Raw genomic sequence first — 22,331 nt, 5'->3', positions numbered from 1 at the left:
ACAGTATGTCACATCACATGGAGAAAAACTAAGCATCAGAGGCCTAGAAGAAAACAACTCAGTTGGCCTCCTAACCAGTGGTTTTAATGGCACAATAGTGTCCCTGAGGAGACACAGTGTTTGCATAATGACTATTTAGAGTTTATCCTGCCTAAATCACCACTACTTGTAATTAGAAAGAATCGTAGCATTCTAAGTAGATCTATAATTTGAGAGAGAAGAAAGTTGCTCTTTATTTTTCTTCTGGGCCATGTGGCATGTGGGGTCTTAGTTCCCTGACCAGGGATCGGACCCATACCCTTGCAGTGGAAGTGCAGAGGGACCACCAGTGAAGTTCCCAAAAGGTTGCTCTTTTTAAAAACTGGACTTGACTATACTCTGGATTCAATCAAACCACTAGATTATTTTGTGGAGCTGAAATGGGTAAAGAAACGATATATCAAGGATTGGCACCTACCATTTGAAGTATTTCTTAAACATTGCTTGGGAACAGAGAATCTTACCTTGCTCAGGGCATGTGGCGGCCTTATGATTATTCACAGTCTGCACAACATGAGGAAGATGGCCTTGAATCCATTCAAGAAGCTGGGCTGTTTAAATGGAGAAATTTAGCCTTCAAAATGTTCAAGGGAACTAGGTTTACAAAACAACTTGCAGGAACGATGTGCTCATTTCTGCCAATAACACAATAATTTTTTTTTCCTCTTTTGTGAAATGCCTGCTCAAATCTCCTGCATACATTTTTTTTACTTTATTATTTTTTTATTAGTTTCTGCTTTATAACAAAGTGAATCAGTTATACATATACATCTATTCCCATATCCTTTCCCTCTTGCGTCTCCCTCCCTCCCACCCTCCCTATCCCACCCCTCCAGGCGGTCACAAAGCACCGAGCTGATCTCCCTGAATAACACAATAATTTACATTTTAATCTTTGTGCTCTACAGTTACCATAGCAGTGAAAGATACACAGTCAACAGGATTATGTCAATTTCAATGACGATATAATCAGCAGTTAAGCTAATTTGCGTCCATGGCAATTAAATTTACTATCAGCAATAGTGCTGACGCCTACTATGTCATTAAAGTTTTCTGTAAATGTTAACTAAAATGGCAGCCTGCATGGAAACAAAAAACCAAGATCTTATGAAAAGTGAGCTTTGTGTTTCCATTACCAGAAGACCCAGCCTTAGTCACAGCCCTTGGTGGAAGGAATGATATAAAAAGTAGAGAACTGTGGCCTAGTTTGTCTGCCTGGAGTCAGACATTTTCTTTTTATTTTTTTTAAATTTCATTTATTTATTTATGTCTGTGTTGGGTCTTCGTTTCTGTGCGAGGGCTTTCTCTAGTTGTGGCAAGTGGGGGCCACTCCTCATCGCGGTGCATGGGCCTCTCACTATCGCGGCCTCTCTTGTTGCGGAGCAGAGGCTCCAGACGCACAGGCTCAGTAATTGTGGCTCACGGGGCTAGCTGCTCCGCGGCATGTGGGATCTTCCCAGACCAGGGCTCGAACCCGTGTCCCCTGCATTGGCAGGCAGATTCTCAACCACTGCGCCACCAGGGAAGCCCCAGACATTTTCTTAAATCATCTTTCTGTTCTTTGACATATCAGAGAACCAGATATGGCACCTGCATTCACACTGCAGCCTGGTACAACCCTATTGATGGCATGTCTACATATGTCACTAGCTTTTAGCAAATCTTTTTGTTTCTGTGATCATGAGGAATCTTGATTCTTGTTCGTGGGTTGAGGCAACAGATGTGTGAAGCGGAGAGCTGGGCGTCTTGGTCCTGTCGGAGACCTGCAACCATCACCATGGAAAGTTTTGCACATTCCATGTCAAGGTGAGTTCTAACTACACTGACCAAATTTGGCCTTTTAAAAAGTAACTTGACATGTACACACTGCTATATTTAAAATAGATAACCAACAAGGACCTACTGTATAGCACAGGGAACTCTGCTCATTACTCTGTAATAACCTAAATGGGAAAAGAAATTGAAAAAGAATAGATGCATGTGTATGTATAATTGAATCACTTTGCTGTACACCTGAAACTAACACAACATTGTTAATCAACTATACTCCAATTTAAAATAAAAAATAACTTGAAAACAAACTTTTACGCATTTCTTTAAGATCTCGGGACTTCCCTGGTAGTCCAGTGGGTAAGACTCTGCTCACAATGCAGGGGACCGGGGTTTGATCCCTGGTTGGGGAACTAGATCCCACATGCATGCTGCAACTAAGAAGTCTACATGAAGCAGCTAAGAAGTCCACATGCCTCAACTAAAAAGATCCCACATGCTGCAACTAAAGATCCCAAGTGCCACAACTAAGACCCAGAGCAGCCAAAATAAACAAATAAACAAACAAGTAAACAAATACATAAATAAATAAAAAAAATAATAAAAGATCTCAACCTCTAACCCTGCCTCCTAGAGGTCTAAGACTGCATAAGACTCCGAGGCATGGATACCACAGCGATTTCTCAAATCACCCTTGCTCACGTCCACCCAGGAAGGATCTGTCTTGAAATCCAAGCCCCTTTCTCATTGTTTTAACTCTTTTGGGTCCAGGCAGGTTGGGACAAGTGGTAAAGAGGCCAATACATTCTCATAATGGCACAAAGCAGAAGTTCCCGTGCCCAGTGTCCTGTAGCAAACATTCCCTGACCATCCAGGTCAGAGAACTCTTCCTTCAGAGGGTCCGAGTGAACACTGCTGTGATTTGGTCCTTAAACTTAAACAAACAACTAATGATACAAGGAGCTATTGGGTATATTGTTTGCTCAGCTAGACTGCAAATTCATTCAATTAAGAGCCACGTCCTTATATCGTTGTATCTCCTGGTTCATAATACAATTCCTTAAATATATTAGGAACTCAGTAAACTCTTATTGACTGACTGATTACAGGGATGGTTTTCTAGTCATTTGCCTGCATTCAGCACATAGATGGCTTTTGCTGATTACCAGGGCAGTTTTTGAATAAATAAATGAATGAAATAATAGAATGAGACATTAGGACCTTAGTTAGTAATACCTTAGGAAGAATTAGTGAGAGAGATTTAGCAGAAAGGCCATGTAATAGAAAGAAATGAGTGCTGCTCTGGGACCCTAGGAAACTAGATTTAAATCCTCCTCCAAAACTTAATTTGCTAAATGCTGTTGGAGAAGTCATTTCACCTTTAGTCTCCAGTATTATTCTAAATAAAATGCAGGGCTTGGAATAGGTGATTTCTCTAGGACTTTAGAAGAGGAAAAAAACAAGGAATGGAATATGAGTTCAAGTTTTACTCAGGGCTAGCTCTACAAGAGAGTGGGTCCCCATAGAGCCCATCCAGCTAAAAAAAAAAAAAAAAAAAAAAAAAAAAAGAATTCTCTCAATAAAGAAAATGGCTCAAAGATGGCCCATTCTAATACAGTTTTGAAATACATTGTTGGAGTTGGTTAGATATTATTTTATTTAGAATTTTTCACATCTATGGTCCCAAGTGAAATCAGTCTAATTTTCTTTTCTTATCCTTCTTGGGCTTTGGAATCAATGTTAAATTAGCCTCATGAGGTGAGTTGGACTCAATATGTTTGTCTTTCTCTAACAATTTCTTAAAGTTATCAATATCTCTGTATTTCCTCCACACAGAACACTGTCCTTAGCACAGTCTCACCCATCGCTTTTTCTGCACTTCTCCACACACGCCCTACTGGTATTGTCTAGAAGTTTAGTTTTGGATTGTTATAGATATAATTTTTCTCTCTCTATTTTTTAGTTCTTTTTTATTTAAACAAAATGAGATTTTCTAACTTATCCTTATTTCCCACACCAAATAGCGTTTTCCTGGTAATATATTTTTCTTAGTGGAATATTCAATCCAATTGTGTTTTCAAATATGGTCTTTGCTAATATTTCTGTGTCACTTTGGGGCTTAAAAAATTAGTTAGCTATATAGAAAATTAGGTGTTTGATGTTGTTGTATTTTTTTCCCTTCAGCATCTTGAAAATATTACTTTATGCATCCGGGGTTACTATTGAGAAGTCCAATGTCTATCTGATTCTTTTTTCTTATATGTAATGAGCTTTTATTCTTTAAAATCTTTGAGAGTTTCCTATTTATTTTCAGTAGTCATATATTTCACTATAATGTATCCCACTGAGGGCTCCTATCTTTTTTTTTTTTTTTGGGCACATTGTAAGTCTTTTAAAATTGAGTTCTTAGGTCTTTTTTTTTTCTAATTCCGGGAAATTCTCAAAATTATTTCTTCAAATTTTTCCTCCCCTACCTTGATTTTTTTCCTTTGCTTCTGAGATTTCAGCTATATGATTTTTGACCCATATCACTTAACATTTCTTTTGTATTCCCATCTGTTGTACCTATCTTTTTACAGAGTGTCTTGTTTTAATATTCTAATTTATTAACTTGTTCTTTTTATCCATTCTACTATCAATCTGTATTTTATTTTATTTTATTTATTGGCAGCACCTCACAGCTCGTGGTATCTTAGTTCCCTGACCAGAGATCGAACTCTTGCCCCTTGCAGGGGAATCATGGAGTCCTAACCACTGGACTGCCAGGGAATTCCCTTTTATTTTATTTTTATTTTTTAAGAGACTTTATTTTATTTTTTGGCTGCATTGGGTCTTTGTTGATGCACATGGGCTTTCTCTAGTTGCGGCAAGCGGGCTTCTCATTGAGGTAGCTTCTCTTGCTGTGGCTTGTGGGCTCTAGAGGCAGGCTCAGTAGTTGTGGCTTGCAGGCTCTAGAGCCCAGGCTCAGTAGCTGTGGCGCACAGGCTTAGTTGCTCTGCAGCATATGGGATCTTCTCAGACCAGGGATCAAACCCGCATCCCCTGCATTGGCAGGCAGATTCTTAACCGCTGTACTGCCAGGGAAGTCCCTATTTTATTTTTTTAAGTTTCATATCTCCAGTTGGCTTTTTCTTCATAATGGAAGCAATAGCTTAAAGTTTCCAATATTTTCCCTTATCATTTTTAGTATATTATTAGACTAATTGTAAATGATTCTTCTCTCTGGTCCACAAATTCCACTCCATCTGGTAAGAGTGTAAACCTCCAGGTAAACCTCCATCCTAGGGCCTCACATTTTTCAACACCCTCATCTCCAGGCTGTAAGCATCTGATGGGACTGAAGGGGTGAGAGCCTGTCAGGGCCGGTGGGATCATGTTGGGAGAAGAAAACGCCTGGGTGCTGGCAACCTGCTGTGTTACCTGCTCCTCCCTTCAGCTGGGCTCTGCACCACTCTAGATTGGGCTGCTTTTCCGCCTCTTAGTGTCCCTGGCACAGCAGTGGTGGAGCCAGGGCATGCGGGGAATAGCACAGGCATAGCCTGGAAGCACTCTCTCACACCTAGTCCCACACGCCGCTGGTGGAGGTGATTTCCCATGCCCTCCACCTCCCAATCCCAAACAGGAAACTAACCACCTTCCATCTCTCACCAGGAACTTCCTCCCAGTTTTATTTCATTTTGGGGGGGATCCATCAACCTCTCTCTCTTGCTTTTAGGGCAAATCCAAGGTTTTGAGAAAGGAATTCAGCTGCATGTTTTTCAGGAATGGACAATTCACCAGTGATTGAATTGGTCACTAGGGATCCTAGAGGATGAATTCCTGTTTTTTTTTTTTGTTGTTCTTTTGTTTGTTTGTTTGTTTGTTTTGCAGTACGCGGGCCTCTCACCGTTGTGGCCTCTCCCGTTGCGGAGCACAGGCTCCGGACGCGCAGGCTCATTGGCCATGGCTCACAGGCCCAGCCGCTCCGCGGCATGTGGGATCTTCCCGGACCAGGGCACGAACTCGCATCCCCTGAACTGGCAGACAGACTCTCCACCACTGCGCCACCAGGGAAGCCCCTCCTGTTTTTTTTTTTTTTTTTTTTTTTTAATATTAAAAGTTTTTAGAAATCTTATGCTGGATCCTAATATATAAAATAGATAAAATGAGCAACGCTCTCATTGAAGCAGGAGTGGGGACCAGAATTCAGCCTCCTCCCCCTCCCCCCCGTCCCATGGGAATCCCACAGAACTCTATATGGAAGCCTAGAACTGCAAAGAATGCAGTCTGAAAAATCATCATTCTACATCTAGAGTGTGGCAGTGTCTATATTTTCATTTATTTTATTTTTTTCTTGTTAATTAACAATTCATTATATGAGTGAAAGACTATTTCTTTTCTTACTAAATGCATCACTTTTTTAAACAAATTTTAATTTACTTTGGGCTGAGTTGGGTATTCATTGCTGCGCGCGGGCTTTCTCTAGTTGCAGCGAGCGTGGGCTACTCTTCATTGCGGTGCGCGGGCTTCTCATTGTGGTGGCTTCTCTTGTTGCGGAGCACGGGCTCTAGGCACACGGGCTTCAGTGGTTGTGGCTCGCGGGCTCTAGAGCGCGGGCTCTAGAGCGCAGGCTCAATAGTTGCGGCTCACGGGCTTAGTTGCTCCGCGGCATGTGGTATCTTCCGGAGCCAGGGCTCAAAGCCGTGTCCCCTGCACTGGCAGGCGGATTCTTAGCCACTGCACCACCAGAGAAGTCCCAAAATGAATCACTTTTTTTTTTCTTGTTTCTACTGGTAGTAAAGAGTAAGATGAGTTGGTGGTCCCCAGGTGTACTTGCCTACTTACATTTTCTGTGGATGAGAAAATGTTTAAAACCTTTCTCATCTTAGCTAGATCTCAGTCTTAGACAATGTCCAAGAGTTTTAGGGGGTTAGACCCTGTAAACAACTGTAAGAGCAATCTACATTGCTTTCACTTCTGGCTAAGGAAGAAACTGTATCAATGTCTGCATCAGACCCAGAATCTGGCCTGTGGTGATAAAGATTATTGATAGAGAATGGAAAACTTCTCTTTCCTTCTGCTAATCATCACCCATCCAGCTGATAAAACCACCCCTCCATCAGATAGTTCCTGAGCATCTACAGCAGAGCTCTTGAAGAGTTCGGGCTTCAGCTTGCTCATTCCTGTGTCCCCCCCAGAGTCTGGCATAATAAGCACAAGGTAGGTACTCAAAAAATATGTGGGAGCCAAAGACCTTGTCCTTGAACTCATGGGTTTAGGCTGTCAGAGTGGGCAAAACTGTTCCTAAACTTCTACTGCAGTTGTCAAGATAAGCAATACAACCTTGCAAGGGCTTCCTCAAAGTTAACTTATACTTCCACTGCTACAGCTCGCTGGCCTCTTGAATGAAATGGAGACCAGCCTTGCCGGCAAAGTCCCTAAGACAAGGAAGGAACTTTACACTTGAAGACACAAGACTAATTTGTTTATTAGGTACGTTCTATACGTTGAGGAGGGAAATTTTTGGCAAATAAATAAATAAATAAATAATCAGGTAAATGAAGGCTTTTAGGGCAAAGAAGGAGCTCAGGTAGAGGAAGGAAGCGGAGTCTTTGCATAGTTCCAAATGAACAGAAGGTGGCAGCCGTAGGCAACGTGGATTCGCGGCAGAAGTGCAGCACTTGCAAAAACCAGGGACAGGAGGCTTTGAGAAGAGAAGGTCAGAAGGTGACTAACTATTTCGTTATCATAGAGACCATGGTGTGGCACGTTCGTCCTCTCTACTGGGTCGCGGGAGGCAGCGTCTTACATGATTTGCCTGGGCATCCCGTATCCGGTCATGCCTGCCTGGGAGGCCCCCTTGTTGCTGCCCATCTGCAGGCCTATTACGTTCTGTCCCTGGCGAAGCTGCTCCTCTGAAAATCCTCTCCGATTCTGCTGGGCTTTCCTGGGCAGAGGGAGTGAGATGAAACAATGTCATTCTGTTCTCAAAACTTTTCCAAGATATGCAGTTACACAGGCTCTTCTGGGGCTCACCAAATAGAAGGGCAAGCCTTACACAGAACTATAGTCTTGCCATGAAGGATGGCCCTACCCTGGGCTATGATCCTATCCTGGGCTATGGCCCTACCCTGGGCAGTGATCCTACCCTGGGCTATGGCCCTACCCTGGGCTATGATCCTATGAAATATGGCCCTACCCTGGGCTATGGTCCTACCACAGACGGGCCCTGCCATGAAGCACGACCTCTCAACATCTTAGAAGCTCAGGTGATTTTCCAGAATTTCCACAGCAAAGAACCAGTGTTGCCTTTCTGGATACGTTACTCTCAGACAGCTTTCCTGTCCCCCCTTGTCACAGTTACCTCAAGCCCTTGTGAAAATTAACATCAGCTCTTCTTACAAATCATGTCAGTAATCCTACTCCACCTTCCCTATATGGGGCCAAGGATTAATGTTGTACTTTAAAGCTGAGGAATGTAGGTGTCAGGAGGGGAAATTTCCTACTCTAGACCAGAGGTTTGCAAACTTTGGTGAAGAGCCAGATAGTAAATAATGTTGGCTTTATGGGCCACATAGACCATGGTAGATCACTAACAAAATGGGGGCTAAAACCAGGGTTTCAACTGGCCAATATCTAGGAGCTTTTCAGACCAGGTTCATTGAAAATGTCACAAGCTGGTACCTTTTCATAACTGTCAAGAAGAGGAGGGGATTAGGGGAATGAAGAGTCAATTATCGGCTACAACATGCTCTTTTCATCTCTCACTGAGCTAGGGGTGGAGTTTAAGCATCCTTGCTACCCCTCCCCCCCCAAAAAAAACAAACAACACAGCAAATAATCTCTTTAGGGAAAGGCCCTTTACTGACATGATATAACTTATTATCCACTTCAGGCCTCCTCCGAGAGTGACAGACAGCGTTATCAATGGATACGCTAGGACGACAGGACTGTCTCAGGACTCTCCTGGCAAATAAAACATGTTTTCCCTTCATGACGTGAGGAAATAATTAAATAAATAAGTAGATTCAGGGCTACTGGGCTTCTAGTGAAACCAAGTTCAAATCTCAAGAGAGACATAACCTGGGCAGAGCTGGAGGATCCAGGCATCTAGTAGGAAAGGCCCAACGATTTCTGCCCTGGGTGGTATATTGGCCTGAACAGGCAGCATCTGTCTTTCCTTGCTCCGGGGGATTCAGTTATGGGGCTGGGAGTGCTTGTTGCTAGGCTGGACTTTGTGTCCAAACAGCCTCTGGGGAGCTACAAGGCTTCAGATGCTCGCTCTTGTTAAAATCATCCTCTGCCTGGGGAGGGAGAGGGTGTGCGGCTGGGAAGGGATTTTTACCTGTGAAACCAGGACGGCTCTCCCCGGTAGCAGCCATCATCCCTGGTGACCGCAACGCTGCCTAGAGCCATCAGGGTCCTCTGCACGGCCGCCATGTCCTTCCCTGGAATCCAAAGGAGAGAGTAAAACCAAGCATGTGTCAGGGTCAAGGAAGAGGAAAGGATGGGCTGGACCTCTGGGAAGAAAGTTCTCATAGGAGGCTGTAGGCGAGCACATTCAAGGGAGAGGGATACCAGATACTCCTCAAAGTGGCCTGAAGACAACCATGGCCAAACTTCTCGGAAAGGAGCAAAATATCTCTTGGCTAATTATTCTCTATATGGTACATGCCATATCTAATCCATTCACAGTTGCTACATGAATAACATTCCAAACACTGAGCAGCTCAGACAGCGGTAGGTCCCTGTCCTAAGCAGAGGCCCCGGCCTCGGTGGGTTCTACAGGCGGTGGTAAGGGGAGGTGCTGTGGGTTAGCTGGCATGAGGTCAGCACAAGGGGATTTTCGTAAGGACTGGGAAGAAAAAAGGAAACCGGAAAGAAATTTACTGGTGGGTTAACGACACCAAAGCCCAGGGGGCTTCTTTCTTTTACTTTATCTGGGTTAAAAGGGTCTAAAATCACCCATGTGCATCAAATGGAGTCTTCACTTGGCTGTTTGGGCTGGAGGCCTGGCAGATGAAGAAAAGCAAATCAACACAGAGCAGCACTCCAACATGACACAATGAGAAGCTCTTCATTTTGTGCTGCTTGAGAGGAGCTAAAGGGAGACAATAAATAAACGGCTTGTGTGTGTGTGTGAGAGAGAGATGTGTGGTGTGCTCCCTCACACAGTGGAAGGGGACACTGTCACCCGAGGAGCCCAGGGACCCTTCACCCACTGGGCCACAAGGCAGCCTCCTCTTCCCATCCTCTCTCCCCTCCCCGCTTCCAGCGGACTGACGTGTCCTGGACAAGGAAAGGGAAAGATGCTACTGTGTGGTTAGCCCCGCAATTTAGAACCAGATCGAAGGTCCACGCACGAGTGTGGAGTGCAAAAGCTAAAGGGCTAGGCGGGGGGAGGGTGGCTGCATTCAGCCTGGCAGGGACTGTGAAAGTCAAGGGCAAACACTGAAGGTCCTCTTGAGACCGAGTGAACCATCTGTAATCTCCGGCTGGGCTGCTGCAGCCCGGTCCCTGGGGAATACAGAATTACAGGGGAAAGGCAGACAGAAAGTGAGAATGGAGCATAACTCTAACAAAATAAACAATTAGGGCCCACAGAGGAAGTCGAGGTCAGGATGTCCATTTATTCAAAGAGGAGAGAGAGACAGCGGATCCTTCTTTCCTTGCCCCTCTCCCCATCCCCTGTCCCACATTAACCACAGGATGGTTTCCTGGATCCTGAGGCCCTGTGGGATGGATGGATGGATACAAGGATGAGAGGTTCTCAGTGGAGAGCCCCCCCAGAAGCAAGGAACAGCTGGGGTGGTGGAGAAAGGAGGACCTGGGCACCAGATGGAAGGAGGAGGGCACAAGGGATACTGAGAAGGCAGAGAGAGGAAACGCAGAGGAGGCTATGAGAATGATCCTTCTCTTCCGCAGATGAAAAGCGTTTCTGTAATTGTCACTGTATTACAGGATACATTTTTTTTTGATAGAACTGGCATGATGATATTTTGAAGGATCACCGTGGGAAGAGATAGGAAGAAGGTTTGCTTTCAAGCAGTGAGTCATTAAAGAGAACCTCAAGAAACTATGAAGCACATGGAGGCTTAGGAAGGTCCAGGTACATCACTCATCTCTACTCTGTATGTAAAGCACACCAGAAATCTGTTTCTGGTGGTTGGAAACAGCGCGCATCTGGCATGTCCAGGATCTGGGGAAATGTGGAGCCTGGCACCCGGAAACCAGCCACAGATACTACCCTGGAGACCGGGGTGGGAAGCAAACTCTGTTAAACCAAAGACCCAGTCCCCACCACATATGGCTAATGCATACGTATCTGCATGAACCCAGAAAGGACACAGGGAATTAAGTTGGGGGCAAGGGTAAGATATCCAGGCCCCCTGACCTATAAATCTCACCCCACCCTCATCCTGGGAGAGTGCAAAAGGAAGTAATTGCACCATTGGGGCAGAAGAAGCTGGGGAAGGAGGCATTAGACAGGAACAAACTGGAAAAGCTTTTTTTTTTTTTTAAAGAAAGGGCCAGAGACAAGAGATTTGTTGTAAATGATAGGCTAGACACTTTATTATAAGTGACCTTGCCCCTGTGGACTTGATATGATTCCTCCCATTGTGTGGATGCGAAAATTAACTCAGGGAGGTTAATTAATTTCCCAGAGCCACCCAACAAATGAATCAGGGCCCAGATCTAGCTCAGGTCTGTCTGAACTCAAAGCCTGTAATCAGTCCAGGAGGCCACACTGCCATCTCCCATGCGTCCCCAGCACAGGTTGGTTGGGAGGCACGGTGCTCAGTGATCAGGAATGACCTGAAGGGTGGCAGTGGCTGCTTCAGTGCCGGGCCAGAGGGAGGCACTGGAGGGATACAAATGGGGAATAGTTCTTTTTTTTTTTTTTTTTTTTTTTTTTTCTGTACGGGGGCCTCTCACTGCTGTGGCCTCTCCCGTTGCGGAGCACAGGCTCCGGACGTACAGGCTCAGCGGCCATGGCTCATGGGCCCAGCTGCTCTGTGGCATGTGGGATCTTCCCGGACCGGGGCACGAACCCACTTCCCCTGCATCGGCAGGTGGACTCTCAACCTCTGCGCCACCAGGGAAGCCCCTGGGGAATAGTTCTTGGGCCCCACAAAATCTGGGGCACAAACTTCAAATGACCATAAGTCTATGTTTGCCTGGAATAATTTCTCAAGGTCTCAACCTAAATAAGATGAAAGCAAATGAAAGCAGTTGGGGCCCAGAGTCCCCCATCAGTTTGCCCATCAAGTTAAAATAATTATTGTCAAGATTCTAAATAGCATAACAAACAGAAATCTGCCTTCTGTAACCTGTTCATGTCTAGTTCATCTTCTAATAGACATTCCTTGGAAAGAATTCCAGTGTTTTGGGCTAACCAAATGGGAGGAGGGTCTCTTTCCAGCCTCATTTCTCTTGCCAGTTCAGAAGCCCAGATCAAGTGCTGTTGAGTAGAAGGGGGTGGTTTGTGGAGACTGAACCCTGTAGCTGAGGGTCAAAAATTGAAATGTCTGAAGGAGCAGTGAGATGAGGGAAGATCTGTGAAGTGAGCCAGTTATAAAGTAACAAAAGCTGAACTTCTTGTATCACAACAGTGTGTGCCATCTGCCTAGAACCCAGCCTGCTGCAGAACATGGTTTCCCAAGCTTCTGGGACTACTTATGGGATGGGGTTGGAAGGCTTTTTAAAACTATGAAATTTGAGGTCATCCCTGGACAGACTGATTTGGCAGTCGTGGGATGGGGCCTGGGAGTTTGTATTTTTAATAATCTCCCCGTGTGATTCATGCCATCAGACAACTTTGAGATACATGGGTTTCACCTGGTGACTCTCAACTGGACTGAGCATCAGAATTACCTGAGGATCTTGAAAATTCAGATTCTGGGACAATATCCTGTGATGATTCTGATGCAGCCAGATGCATAAGCAAGCACTGCTCCAGTACTTCAGCTTTTAGTTTTTAAAAGCATCCCAATGTCTGTCATGTGGTAGGCACGAAATAAAAGTTGCTAAGCAGTAATTCCTTGCTTCAGAACTATTGTCCACAAAGTCAGAAGTCACATCAATAGTTAAAGGGCTCTGAGACAAGTTGGAAGCCTGCTCAGAGCTCCAGCAGCCTGGAATCTCTTTGTTCCCTGAAAGGTACCCCCAGAAACTTTGGCAAGACAGCTTGAAAACTGCTGCTCAAGCTAGTTTTCCAAGAAGAAAAAGAACAGCTCTAAAGAAGTACCAACTAGGTGTTGGGAATTTTCTAGGTGCTGGGAACACAGGAATGAGACTGAGTCTGGGTGGTGATCTACAGATGAGACCGCTGGCCATAGAAGGAAGTGATACATGAAAGAGTGGGGTCAAATGTACACTAACAGCTCAGGATTTCAATCAGGTTCCTGGACTCCTCTAGCTCTCTATCATGGGGGGAAGCTAATATTAGACTCGAAGTTGTAAAAAGAGATGGTGGCATAGTAGCTTTCCTTGTCAGAACCTCAGATAGCAACTGACACTTTGACTTGATACTACTGTATTCCCTGTTTATTGCATTATCACAAAGCAGTGTCTCCCCAAGTGTGGTCTTACACTCCAGCTACTAAATGGTCATCTCTGGGGAGAGGGACCAAGAGTTCTGCATTATAAGTACCCCTTGCCCCGACCTAGCAATTCTTAGTGCCCATGAAGTTTGAAGACCTTTACCATAGAGATACTTGAACAAGGATTTTGTTCCCTTAATTTTTTTTTTATTACTTTCATGCTATCTTACACATGTCTTTGGGAAGAAAAAATAAACAGAAGGGTATAGAGAAAGAAAAAGGCCAGAGAAGTCACATCTGGGCGGGTAAAGTCAGGTTGGACACTCTACTTTCAATACTAAAAATCAGTCTTACATTCAAAACGCTTTGCTTTGGAGTTACTTCTATTTTACATTAGTCTTGACTCAACCTTGTAACTCTTAGAATACTGGTTTTTTTTTTTTTTTTTCATCTTTCTGGGACTTACAGAGAAAGCGGTCAGTGGATGAAGAAACCACTTCTTATTTCCCTGAGTAATAACTTAGGCATAGCCCCCACTTCTCCACTCAGAGTAGAAAAATTATTGCTTTGGATAAGGGAGAAATGTCAGAGGGTAGGTTGGGCTGCTCTGCGGGCTTTATGAATTTTTGTTGCTTGCCTCCCTGGAGAAAACCTGTAAGGAAGTGGTTCTCATAGTGGGGTTCCCAGGCCAGCAGAAGCAGGATCACCTGTGAATCGGTAAGAAATGCAAATTCCTAGGCCCTACCCCAGACTTAATACCTCCGAAACTCTGGGGCTGGGGTCCAGCAATCTGTGTTTTAACAAGCCTACCAGTAGATTCTGATGCACACTGCAGTTGGAGGACCACCGCTGCAGGAAGAGCCCGCCAAACTCAAGTGTGGTGTGAGCAGTGCTTGCAGGAAATGTGGTGAAGGCTGCACTGAGAGAAAAGGAGGCTTCAGGCGGCAGGCATTTCTGTACTATCTTGAGTCACTACAGGTACCGTACAATATTCCACAACAGCTCTCACACTGGGTGAAATGTCTCTTCTGTTCTTCCTGTTGAGGAATGACACATACAGTGACACCTCCCAGAGGACATATTTGGACCTTCCAGGCACTCTGCCTCCCCGGTATAAACCAGCCTCCCCACCCTGTCATCAAGGAGGGGAACAGGGAGGCAGGACAAGGCCATGTGTCCCGGATCCTCGTCCGCAGGATTATGGAGAAGAGCAATCAGAGTTGATTGATCTTTGAGTCTTGCCTGCTCTGACATTCTAGAATTCTAGGTGGCTAATGCTCGTTGCCTGGTTATGCATGGGAACCAAAAAGGCTAGTTGCTGCTGAACTAACAGCAGAGGAGAAAAAAGCCAACATTTATTAGGTGTCTCTTAGCCGGGCATTGTGCTAGGCATTTTATACATTTAATCCTTGCAAGAACGCTGCAAGGGAGGTGCTGTTTACAGGGAAGGGAACTGAGGCTGTGAGAAGCTAAGTAGCTTAACCAAGGTCATGTAGCTAGTATGGAGCTAGTTTCCAAAACGCATGCTCTTTCCACAGTACCACGATCCCTGGGTCTGGAATTGGCAAAGCAATACTATATCGTGGGGAAAAACATAAAGGGTAATGACCACGAGGTGGAAAAAGGTCAATAAGGAGACCCATAAAGGTGGCTCCTCCTTTTGGAGAATGGTCAATGAGGTGAAGGCACCGCAGATGACAGAGAGGGCAAAGGTCATCCAGGCAACCCTACCAGCTGCTGTGTGAGGCGCCTCATGAAGTCCATCCGTTCTGAGACAGAATATGTGCCCTTCCAGCCTTGCTCCTGCCGCCCTTATTTTCTATTAGTCTTAAAAAAAAATAGGCCAATGATAATAGTAATTTGAACACTGCTACCATATATTATGGTCTGTTCTTTCCAGCACTGTGTTAAGCACTTTGAATGCATTATCTCATTTATGCCCCATATCAACCCTGTGAAATAGACACTATTATCCTCATTTTACAGCTGAGAAAACGGAAGCTTAGAAAAGTTCATTGATAGGTGGTGAACAGGGGTTTGAACGGAGTGGTCTAATTTCTAATTTAGGAGCCTGCACTCTCCTACCCTCAGGGTAAGCTTTATTTGCAGGCTTTCTGACCAGCACACTCACTCGCTTTCAGGAGAGTGAGACACTCACACCCACACACACACACACCCCTCCTTTTCTGTGTCCTCCCTTTCTCTCCTTCCCCCTCTCCCTCCACCGAAGAGATGCTGAAAGCTAGCCTCCGTTGTGCTCTCCCGAGTCACAGCTGAGACGGCCCCGCCCTCCCTTTCCAGGTTCTCAGGGCGAATCCCAAAGTAACCTGCCCGGTATCCACCTTCTCTCATCCATGAGAAAGACCTCTCCAGTCCCCTTCCATGGCTCTAAGCTGCCCTCACTTCTCCCCCATCACTGAAGGGAACTGGTCACCCCAGCTTCCTCTGAGGGGAACTCCAGGAGCCTTGTCTATATCTCTGTGGTTGGGCTGTTTTTTAGGCCATTCACCCCTGGGTTCCTTCTTAAAGCCTTGAACCTTTTATTCTGGTTGCCCCTGAGTCCATTCCAAACATTTCGCCTTGCACCTAAAAAGGGTTTCAGGAGAGAGGGTACCTCTGGGGCGTCTGCCTGTCTAAACAACGGAAGATAAATGAGAAGGCATTTGGCGAGCCCTGGCTCCTGCGGCGTTATTCATCGGCGACATAAGAGCAGCACAGAGTCATGGGAAGCCATGGGCAAGCAGAGCCCTACTTAGGAAGATGCCAAGCAGGGGAGATGGGAGACCGAGAGCTGCTGAGCATAAAATGCCTGCAGAGGAGGAGGAGAAGTTCCCAGGCGAGGAGGGCTGGCCACTCAGAGCCACAGCCACCGTGACCACAGTGCACGGAATCAGGAGTGAATGTGAGTAATCTGAAATTTGAGGACAGCATTAAAACCACAGCCCAGGTGCAGAAGAGTAGGAGGAATGTGAGACTAAGCTAAGGGGATGGTCAGTCCAATAGCTGTGCACACAAACATGGACAACCTCACACGCACGTCAACACATGCCAGCCCGCCCAGCGGCATCCCTTTGATTCCAGCTTACTCATCCCTAACTTCACGGGTGACAAGCAGCTCTGGCAGAAGGATCCAGTCTCGCACTTCTCCGTGCTGCTGTTCCATGGGTCTCAGTGCTGGGCTCGCCCAAGGCCGCCCTCCCTCCCCGTTTCTCTGCTCAAAGCAACCCACTTTCCTGTCTCTTGCTTCACTGTATAGTCACCAGCTCCAGCCTGAGCTGCAGACAGTGCACTCGGGGGATGTCAAGTATCCCCTCCAGCAAATAGAATGAATCTCCCAAACCTCAATCCTGAGTTGCCTCTCCATGGAGGGAGCCGCCAGGCCCTGGTGCCCCTAGAGGCCATTTGGACCCTCCGAAGCATCTGTTCTATTGCCAGCTGTCCTGCCTATAGCATCTCAGCCACAACACCCTGGGAGTGGTCTCCTTCCTTATCTCCTTTAAAGCCCCATCTTTCTTTGCCCTGGGAATGAGACCCCTCAGTGTCTGCCTTGTTCCCTTGTCCTAAGAGCATCACCCTGCCCTGGAGCCCATCTGTCCACCACCCCATCTCAGGCTCCTGCAGTCACACTGATGCCTCTCAACTTCCCTCTTCCCTAAGAGGTATCTGACACACAGGGCTGGGGCAGGTGGTGTAGACTTCCACCTACTCTGCTTATCAGGGACCTTTGTTCCCTATCCTCCTCCCCTGCACTACCAGCACCTCCTCGGTGTAAAGTTCCCCCTTGTGGTCTTTGGAAAAAGGGGAAAGGCAAGCAAAGCATCCTCAACACAGAAAAGCACCCTTGGGATCCCCATCTCCCATAGCCCTCCCGGTTTCTTCCTCCTCGTATATACTTCCTGTACTTGGGGGGGGGGTCTCACTGGGACCCCTTCCATTCATACAAACCTCCAAGTACCGGGTCTCTAACCTTCCGTCCCACACAGCCCTGAATCATCCTCCCCCTCCTCTTCATCTCATCAGTCACTGTTATGACTCAACAGCACACTCATGGTGTAGGTGAAGGAAACAGCATCCTGGCCAAAGCATGGCATGGCAGACTAGTTAAGGCCCTACTCTTTGGCATCACGGAGCCTGGGTTTGAGTCCTGGCTCTGCTAATTACTAGCCAGTCATATGATCTATACAAGCGATAATGGGTGCGCTCCAGTTTCATCATCTATAAAATAGGGAAATTCATAACACCCACCTCCTGGAATTGTTAGGAGAATTGATTGGCGTTATGTAGAAAGGCACTAGTACCATGCCTAGTGTAGAGGAAAATATCGATAAGCAGCAGGAATTTTTATTAGCAAGGGAAAATCATCATAGTTTTGACCTAAAAAGCAGGGACCAAGTCTCGACGGTGACATTCTGTAGGGATTTGGAGGCAAGTGTCCATGAAGTCCAATAGCCTGGCCTGAAGGTCTGAATATCTGAGTTTCTAAATAATGGCAAAACATTACTGATAAACTGATTGGCGTCTTAGGATTTTAACTACTCATCTGTGAAGGAAACAGGAAATGCCAGCTCTGTGTATGACACGGAGAAGGGGGTGAGGATTAAGGAGGCCATGGCTTCTTTATAAGTTGTTTAGTAGAATGGTCCTGTGCTAGAAATCTGTTTCAACCGTCATCTGAACGCCCCTTTAACTATCATTCTCTTGATCACAGGAGAGAGTTAGTCCATTCTCACTGTCAGCAGAGCCACTTGGGTCACTGCCCTGGGCACCCTCTTGGTCGGGCCACTGATGACAGCTGGTGACAATGAGCGTGAGAGTGCAGAGTCAACCTGGCAGCCCTGCTTGGACCTGTCTGTCCCCCCAGCAGGCCCGATGTGGAACAGTCGCATGGATGGTGCGCACATGTGGGCTCCGGGGGACACTAAGCCCTAAGACTGTGGGTCCCAAATTCTCTGGCGGTACCTCCATCCACATCATTTGCCCTAATAATGGTGGATTGTTAAATATGTCCAGAAACTTGATTTCCTTTTTATGCCTTGTTAGATTTCTTACATCAATTCACGACTATGAAAGAAAAAAATCATTTGCCACCCTCTCTAAGAAAATACACATCTGGAAGGTATAGTCACAAAGCTCGCAGATAATCGTTTAGTAAAAGGGTGGGGTGCTATCTATTTCTCAGATTGAATGACAAAATTGCACCAGGCGGCTTTGTCTATAAGCCTGGCTGCTGGTGAGTCAGAAGCATACTCGCCGCCCCCCTCTCCTCCAGGAGCTATCATTTGTGGGGAAAAAGTACATTGTGGGGGGAGGGGGGGCGGGTAAGAGGAAGGAGAGGCATCCATGTAACCGTTTTAGCTTCCTCTCCACGGAGGCTTCTGTTTACCCGTTAGTTTGCTGGAGTCCCTGCTGTGTCCTGGGGGGGGTGTTCCTTAGAGGAGGAACACTTTCAATAGAACATCACAAAGCCGTAGGCTAACAGTGTTCCCGGGTAACAGCTGGTAACTCTCTCACATGCACACACACGCCTGGAGATACGTGGAAGAACACTGTGGGCAGGTTTCACAAAGAGAAAAGCAAAAGGGTGGGGGGAGGGGAGAATGATCCCAAAGGCACGAGGGCTTTACCTTCCCAAAGGTCCACGGTCTGAAAAATGTCAGTGGTCCTGACGCCATAGATCTCTGCAGCTTTTAGGAACTGGGAGATTTGCTCCATCTGCTTAAAAGCCATCTTTGACTCTGAGATCTTGGGAATGGGCTCTTGTCCTGGTGGGTATAAACTGTTTATCAGCTTGCACAAGACCTGAAGAGGGAAAGGGGGAGGTAGAATCAGCGTTTCCCTTTGTAGTTACCCCTCCCTAATGCAAAGTGAATCCTGGGCCTCACAGGGCACACAGCCCACGGGTTTGAGCATGGGCCAATCTTGCACCCCAGGAAGGCATGGGTTCTGAGCTGGGTGGCCAGGCTCCCATACCGAACCCCAAAGACCCCAAAGACTCCATTCTCAGGGCTGCTCCTGACCACGGCTGGGTGGGGGAAAGAAGGTTTATGGAGAGGGAATGATCTGTAGTGATGAGGCCACGATTTCAGACTTTCAGTGGAGGGAAGAGTTAGTGGCTCCCGGAGAGATTAAATGATGGACTCTAATATTATTTCTTCCTTCAAAAGGCAGATCAGAATCAGGCTTCAATAACTCATCCAGTAAAAGCTAATGATGTGTAAAGGAGCCGAACTGGGTGGGTACCCCCAGATCCCTATAACCAAAGCGCTGGGCATAACCAGACAGAAGCGTGGGATAGCAGTTATGTAACAGTAAATCACAGCCTGCGGGGAAAAGACGGGCTTGTTGGAATCAGCAGAGCCTGGGGTCTCCAACCACCCAAACACATTGGAGCATCTCCTTAGAAAAGCAGTTATCAAATAAGGATTCCCTTCAGTTTCAAGAGAATCCATCCATTCGACAAACAGGCATTAAGCATCCCCAAGGCGTATGGCTCCAGGAAGAATGGGAAGGCGGTGAGTCCTCCCCCTCCACCCCTTCCTTTGTTTTACTATGTATCCAACCTATTCCCCTGGGGGAAGGAGTGCCGCCGCCCCCGCCCCCCCACCGCCACACACACCCCACCCCACACCCGCCAGAGGAGCTGATGCACCAAGAAGGCCGGAGAGATCTCAAGGAAATACTTATCTCTATTCTCACTGGAAAAAGCAAAAGGACTTCGAATTTGCCAACAACTCAGAAGGAGTCTGTGATGTCTGGGATGGGTGGAGAGTCCTCTAATCTAGCGAGGGAATTGTGCAGGGAGCCCAGACCTTCCAGTCCCGAAGGGATAAAGGCATTCCCGTCCCCCTCCCCTGAGAAGGAGTTTGGCAAGGCGCAGCTCCTCCGGTAGCCTCTCGTTAAAAGAGGAGACCCTGGAGGGTTTCCCAGCCCACCGCCCCAGCATCCGAGATCGCTGCCCGCCCTTACCGTCCCGTCCATTAGCCATTTCTGAAAATGGGCCCTGCCAGGGGGCGGGTGCTCAATGTCCTCGGCGCACTGCAGGATGATCCAGTCCACCAGCTTGTTCTCCAGGTCCGCGTCGTACTTCTGCTCGATCTTCTCCTGCACCTCTCGGCTTAAGCCGTAGCTCGGGCCCCTGTTAGCCATCTCTGGAAGAGAAGAGAGGACACGCGGGGCATCCACACAATAGCAGCAGCAGCCCGGGCTCCCGGCAGACGGGGTTGGGATGTGGCTGGGGCGCCTGGCCCAGCAGCAGCAAAGCCGGCAGAAAGCCGGGCGTGGTTTAAATCAAGGAGCCAATGAAGCCACTGGGGTTTCACCTACAAACGGGAAGGAAAATCGCAGCGCCAGTGACTCTTAGAATAAAGCCCCTGCCGGTCCAGGGGGGCTGGAAGCCCCCTCTCACTCCCGTCTATCAATGAGACAAAACGATGCACAGTGACTCACAATCAAGCCTGAAGCCCCCAGGCAGCAAGGGGGCTGGGTGGTGGTCGTTTCTTCCCTCCTCCCAGGAGCACTTTGCAAAGGCAGGAACCCTGAGATGGGAAAGAGCAGGTAATTAACAGGCCGGGAGGAAGGCCCCCTTGACGTAGAGCTGCGGATGCTGCATCGCGCCTGGAAGAATGATACACTGATTCTATTTTCTCATAGCTGAGGAGGGTCAAACCAGGGCCGTTGCTAAGAGCCGTCCAAAAAGCCAGCCCTCTCGTGTGTCAGTCTAGCCCGCCCGCCTCCCTCCCTCCCGCTGAGAGCGGCTTTCTCAGCAGCACAATTCTTTCCCCTCCTCTGGGGAACAGCCGGTTGTACACAAGGCCTGCGCACAGCTGCACACGGAACGAGGCCTGTGGGAGGGTCCACGCTGTCAGCTGTCCATCTGTCAGGAGTTGCCAAACCACTTTCCCCCTGCCTGGAGGGAACAGTTGTCTGGTGGGGCAGGAGGGGCGGGGCTGTGAGCTGCAACCATTAGCTTGTTCAGCTGCCAGCCGGATTTCAGCCCGAAACTTCCAACCTGGTGGGAAACTGTTGTGCCTCAGTTTGACTTATTCAAGGAATGTAGCGTTTTAATGCCATTTTTAATCGAAAGACACTGAGAGTACGTTTTATAAATTACAAGGAGCTCAACGTGCTAAGAACGCTTGGAGTGAAAGGTCTCGATAGAGTGTAAAGATTTCATCTGTTTAATTAAGGACCAGAAAAGCACCACTGACTGACACACTGTCAGTGGTAACTGAGTATTTGGTGTGAGCAAACAAGACCTCGGGAGAAATCAGTAGACCTAAGTTGGCCTGAAATTTTTATAAATACTGAAGGGCTTGGTAGTTTGTCTTCCTAGACTGTAAGCCACTTGGGGGTAAAGGTTAAGTCTTGTTGGTGTTGGGTAAGTCTTTGGGTACTTTTCATGGGAAACAAACACCATAAATTTTGTTCTTTGGTTCATTCAACAAATATTTTTTTTGAGCACTTAACTGTGCCAGTTCTGTGCCGGAGAGAAATAAAATATAAATTTTTCCTCTAGAACAGATTGATCAATTGACTCAGAACATTAGATAAAACAATTTTAGTACGTGGGATAGTGATCTTTGTCCCTGTGGGAAATTGATTAGAAGCTATGTGGGAAATGACCTCAAACAATACATGTATTGAGAAAAATCTCCTGCCAGCTGGGGACTGGACTCTTGAAAATTTAATTACTTAGTAGATATGTGGATGGTTTGCTTGAGAAAAGACTTAGTGATCAGTAGTTGAAGGCATAAGAGAGAGAGCTCTGTGAAAACTGGTTGTGAGAGAATCAGAGATTTGAGGGGAGCAGTAGGTTTAGAAAAAGGCATGACAAGGGCTGACGGATGCAGGTCTGGATGTTGCATGGAATCGTCAGTTGATGAAGCTTTAAAGGCAGCAGAGCTGGCTCCAGAGACTTGGAGCTCAGGGGTAGAGTTCAGAGCAGGGAAGTTGTCAGCAGAATTCTGGAAGTCACTCAGTTGCATCTTGGTGGCAGCAATA

The 22,331-nt window shown here is 46.8% G+C and overlaps 1 protein-coding gene across 1 annotated transcript; it reads right to left on the bottom strand.

The window, feature by feature from the left end:
- Positions 1-7,256: 7,256 nt before the first annotated feature.
- On the bottom strand, positions 7,257-21,066 carry TAGLN3 (transgelin 3). The gene is made up of 5 exons (XM_060099850.1): positions 20,778-21,066; positions 20,298-20,479; positions 18,956-19,130; positions 9,134-9,236; positions 7,257-7,735 (listed from the first exon to the last, which is right to left on the bottom strand). Exons 2-5 carry the CDS (start codon positions 20,475-20,477, stop codon positions 7,594-7,596), a joined length of 600 nt encoding a protein of 199 aa, XP_059955833.1. The 5' UTR covers positions 20,478-20,479; positions 20,778-21,066; the 3' UTR covers positions 7,257-7,593.
- Between the last annotated feature and the right edge of the window lie 1,265 nt (positions 21,067-22,331).

The sequence above is a fragment of the Mesoplodon densirostris genome, chromosome 5 (genome assembly GCF_025265405.1).
Source record: "Mesoplodon densirostris isolate mMesDen1 chromosome 5, mMesDen1 primary haplotype, whole genome shotgun sequence".
NCBI classification, from domain to species: domain Eukaryota; kingdom Metazoa; phylum Chordata; class Mammalia; order Artiodactyla; family Ziphiidae; genus Mesoplodon; species Mesoplodon densirostris.
This window is presented reverse-complemented; position numbering and strand designations above follow the sequence as displayed.

Bases quoted from the DNA above. Each gene is read 5' to 3' on its own strand.
- TAGLN3 (XM_060099850.1), bottom strand. From the start codon at position 20,477: ATGGCTAACAGGGGCCCGAGCTACGGCTTAAGCCGAGAGGTGCAGGAG. The intron at 19,131-20,297 runs GTAAGGGCGGGC...TTCCCTCTTCAG, and splicing joins AATGGCTAATGGACGGGACG to GTCTTGTGCAAGCTGATAAA. The intron at 7,736-9,133 runs GTAAAAATCCCT...CCCTCTGCCCAG, and splicing joins GAGCCGTCCTGGTTTCACAG to GAAAGCCCAGCAGAATCGGA.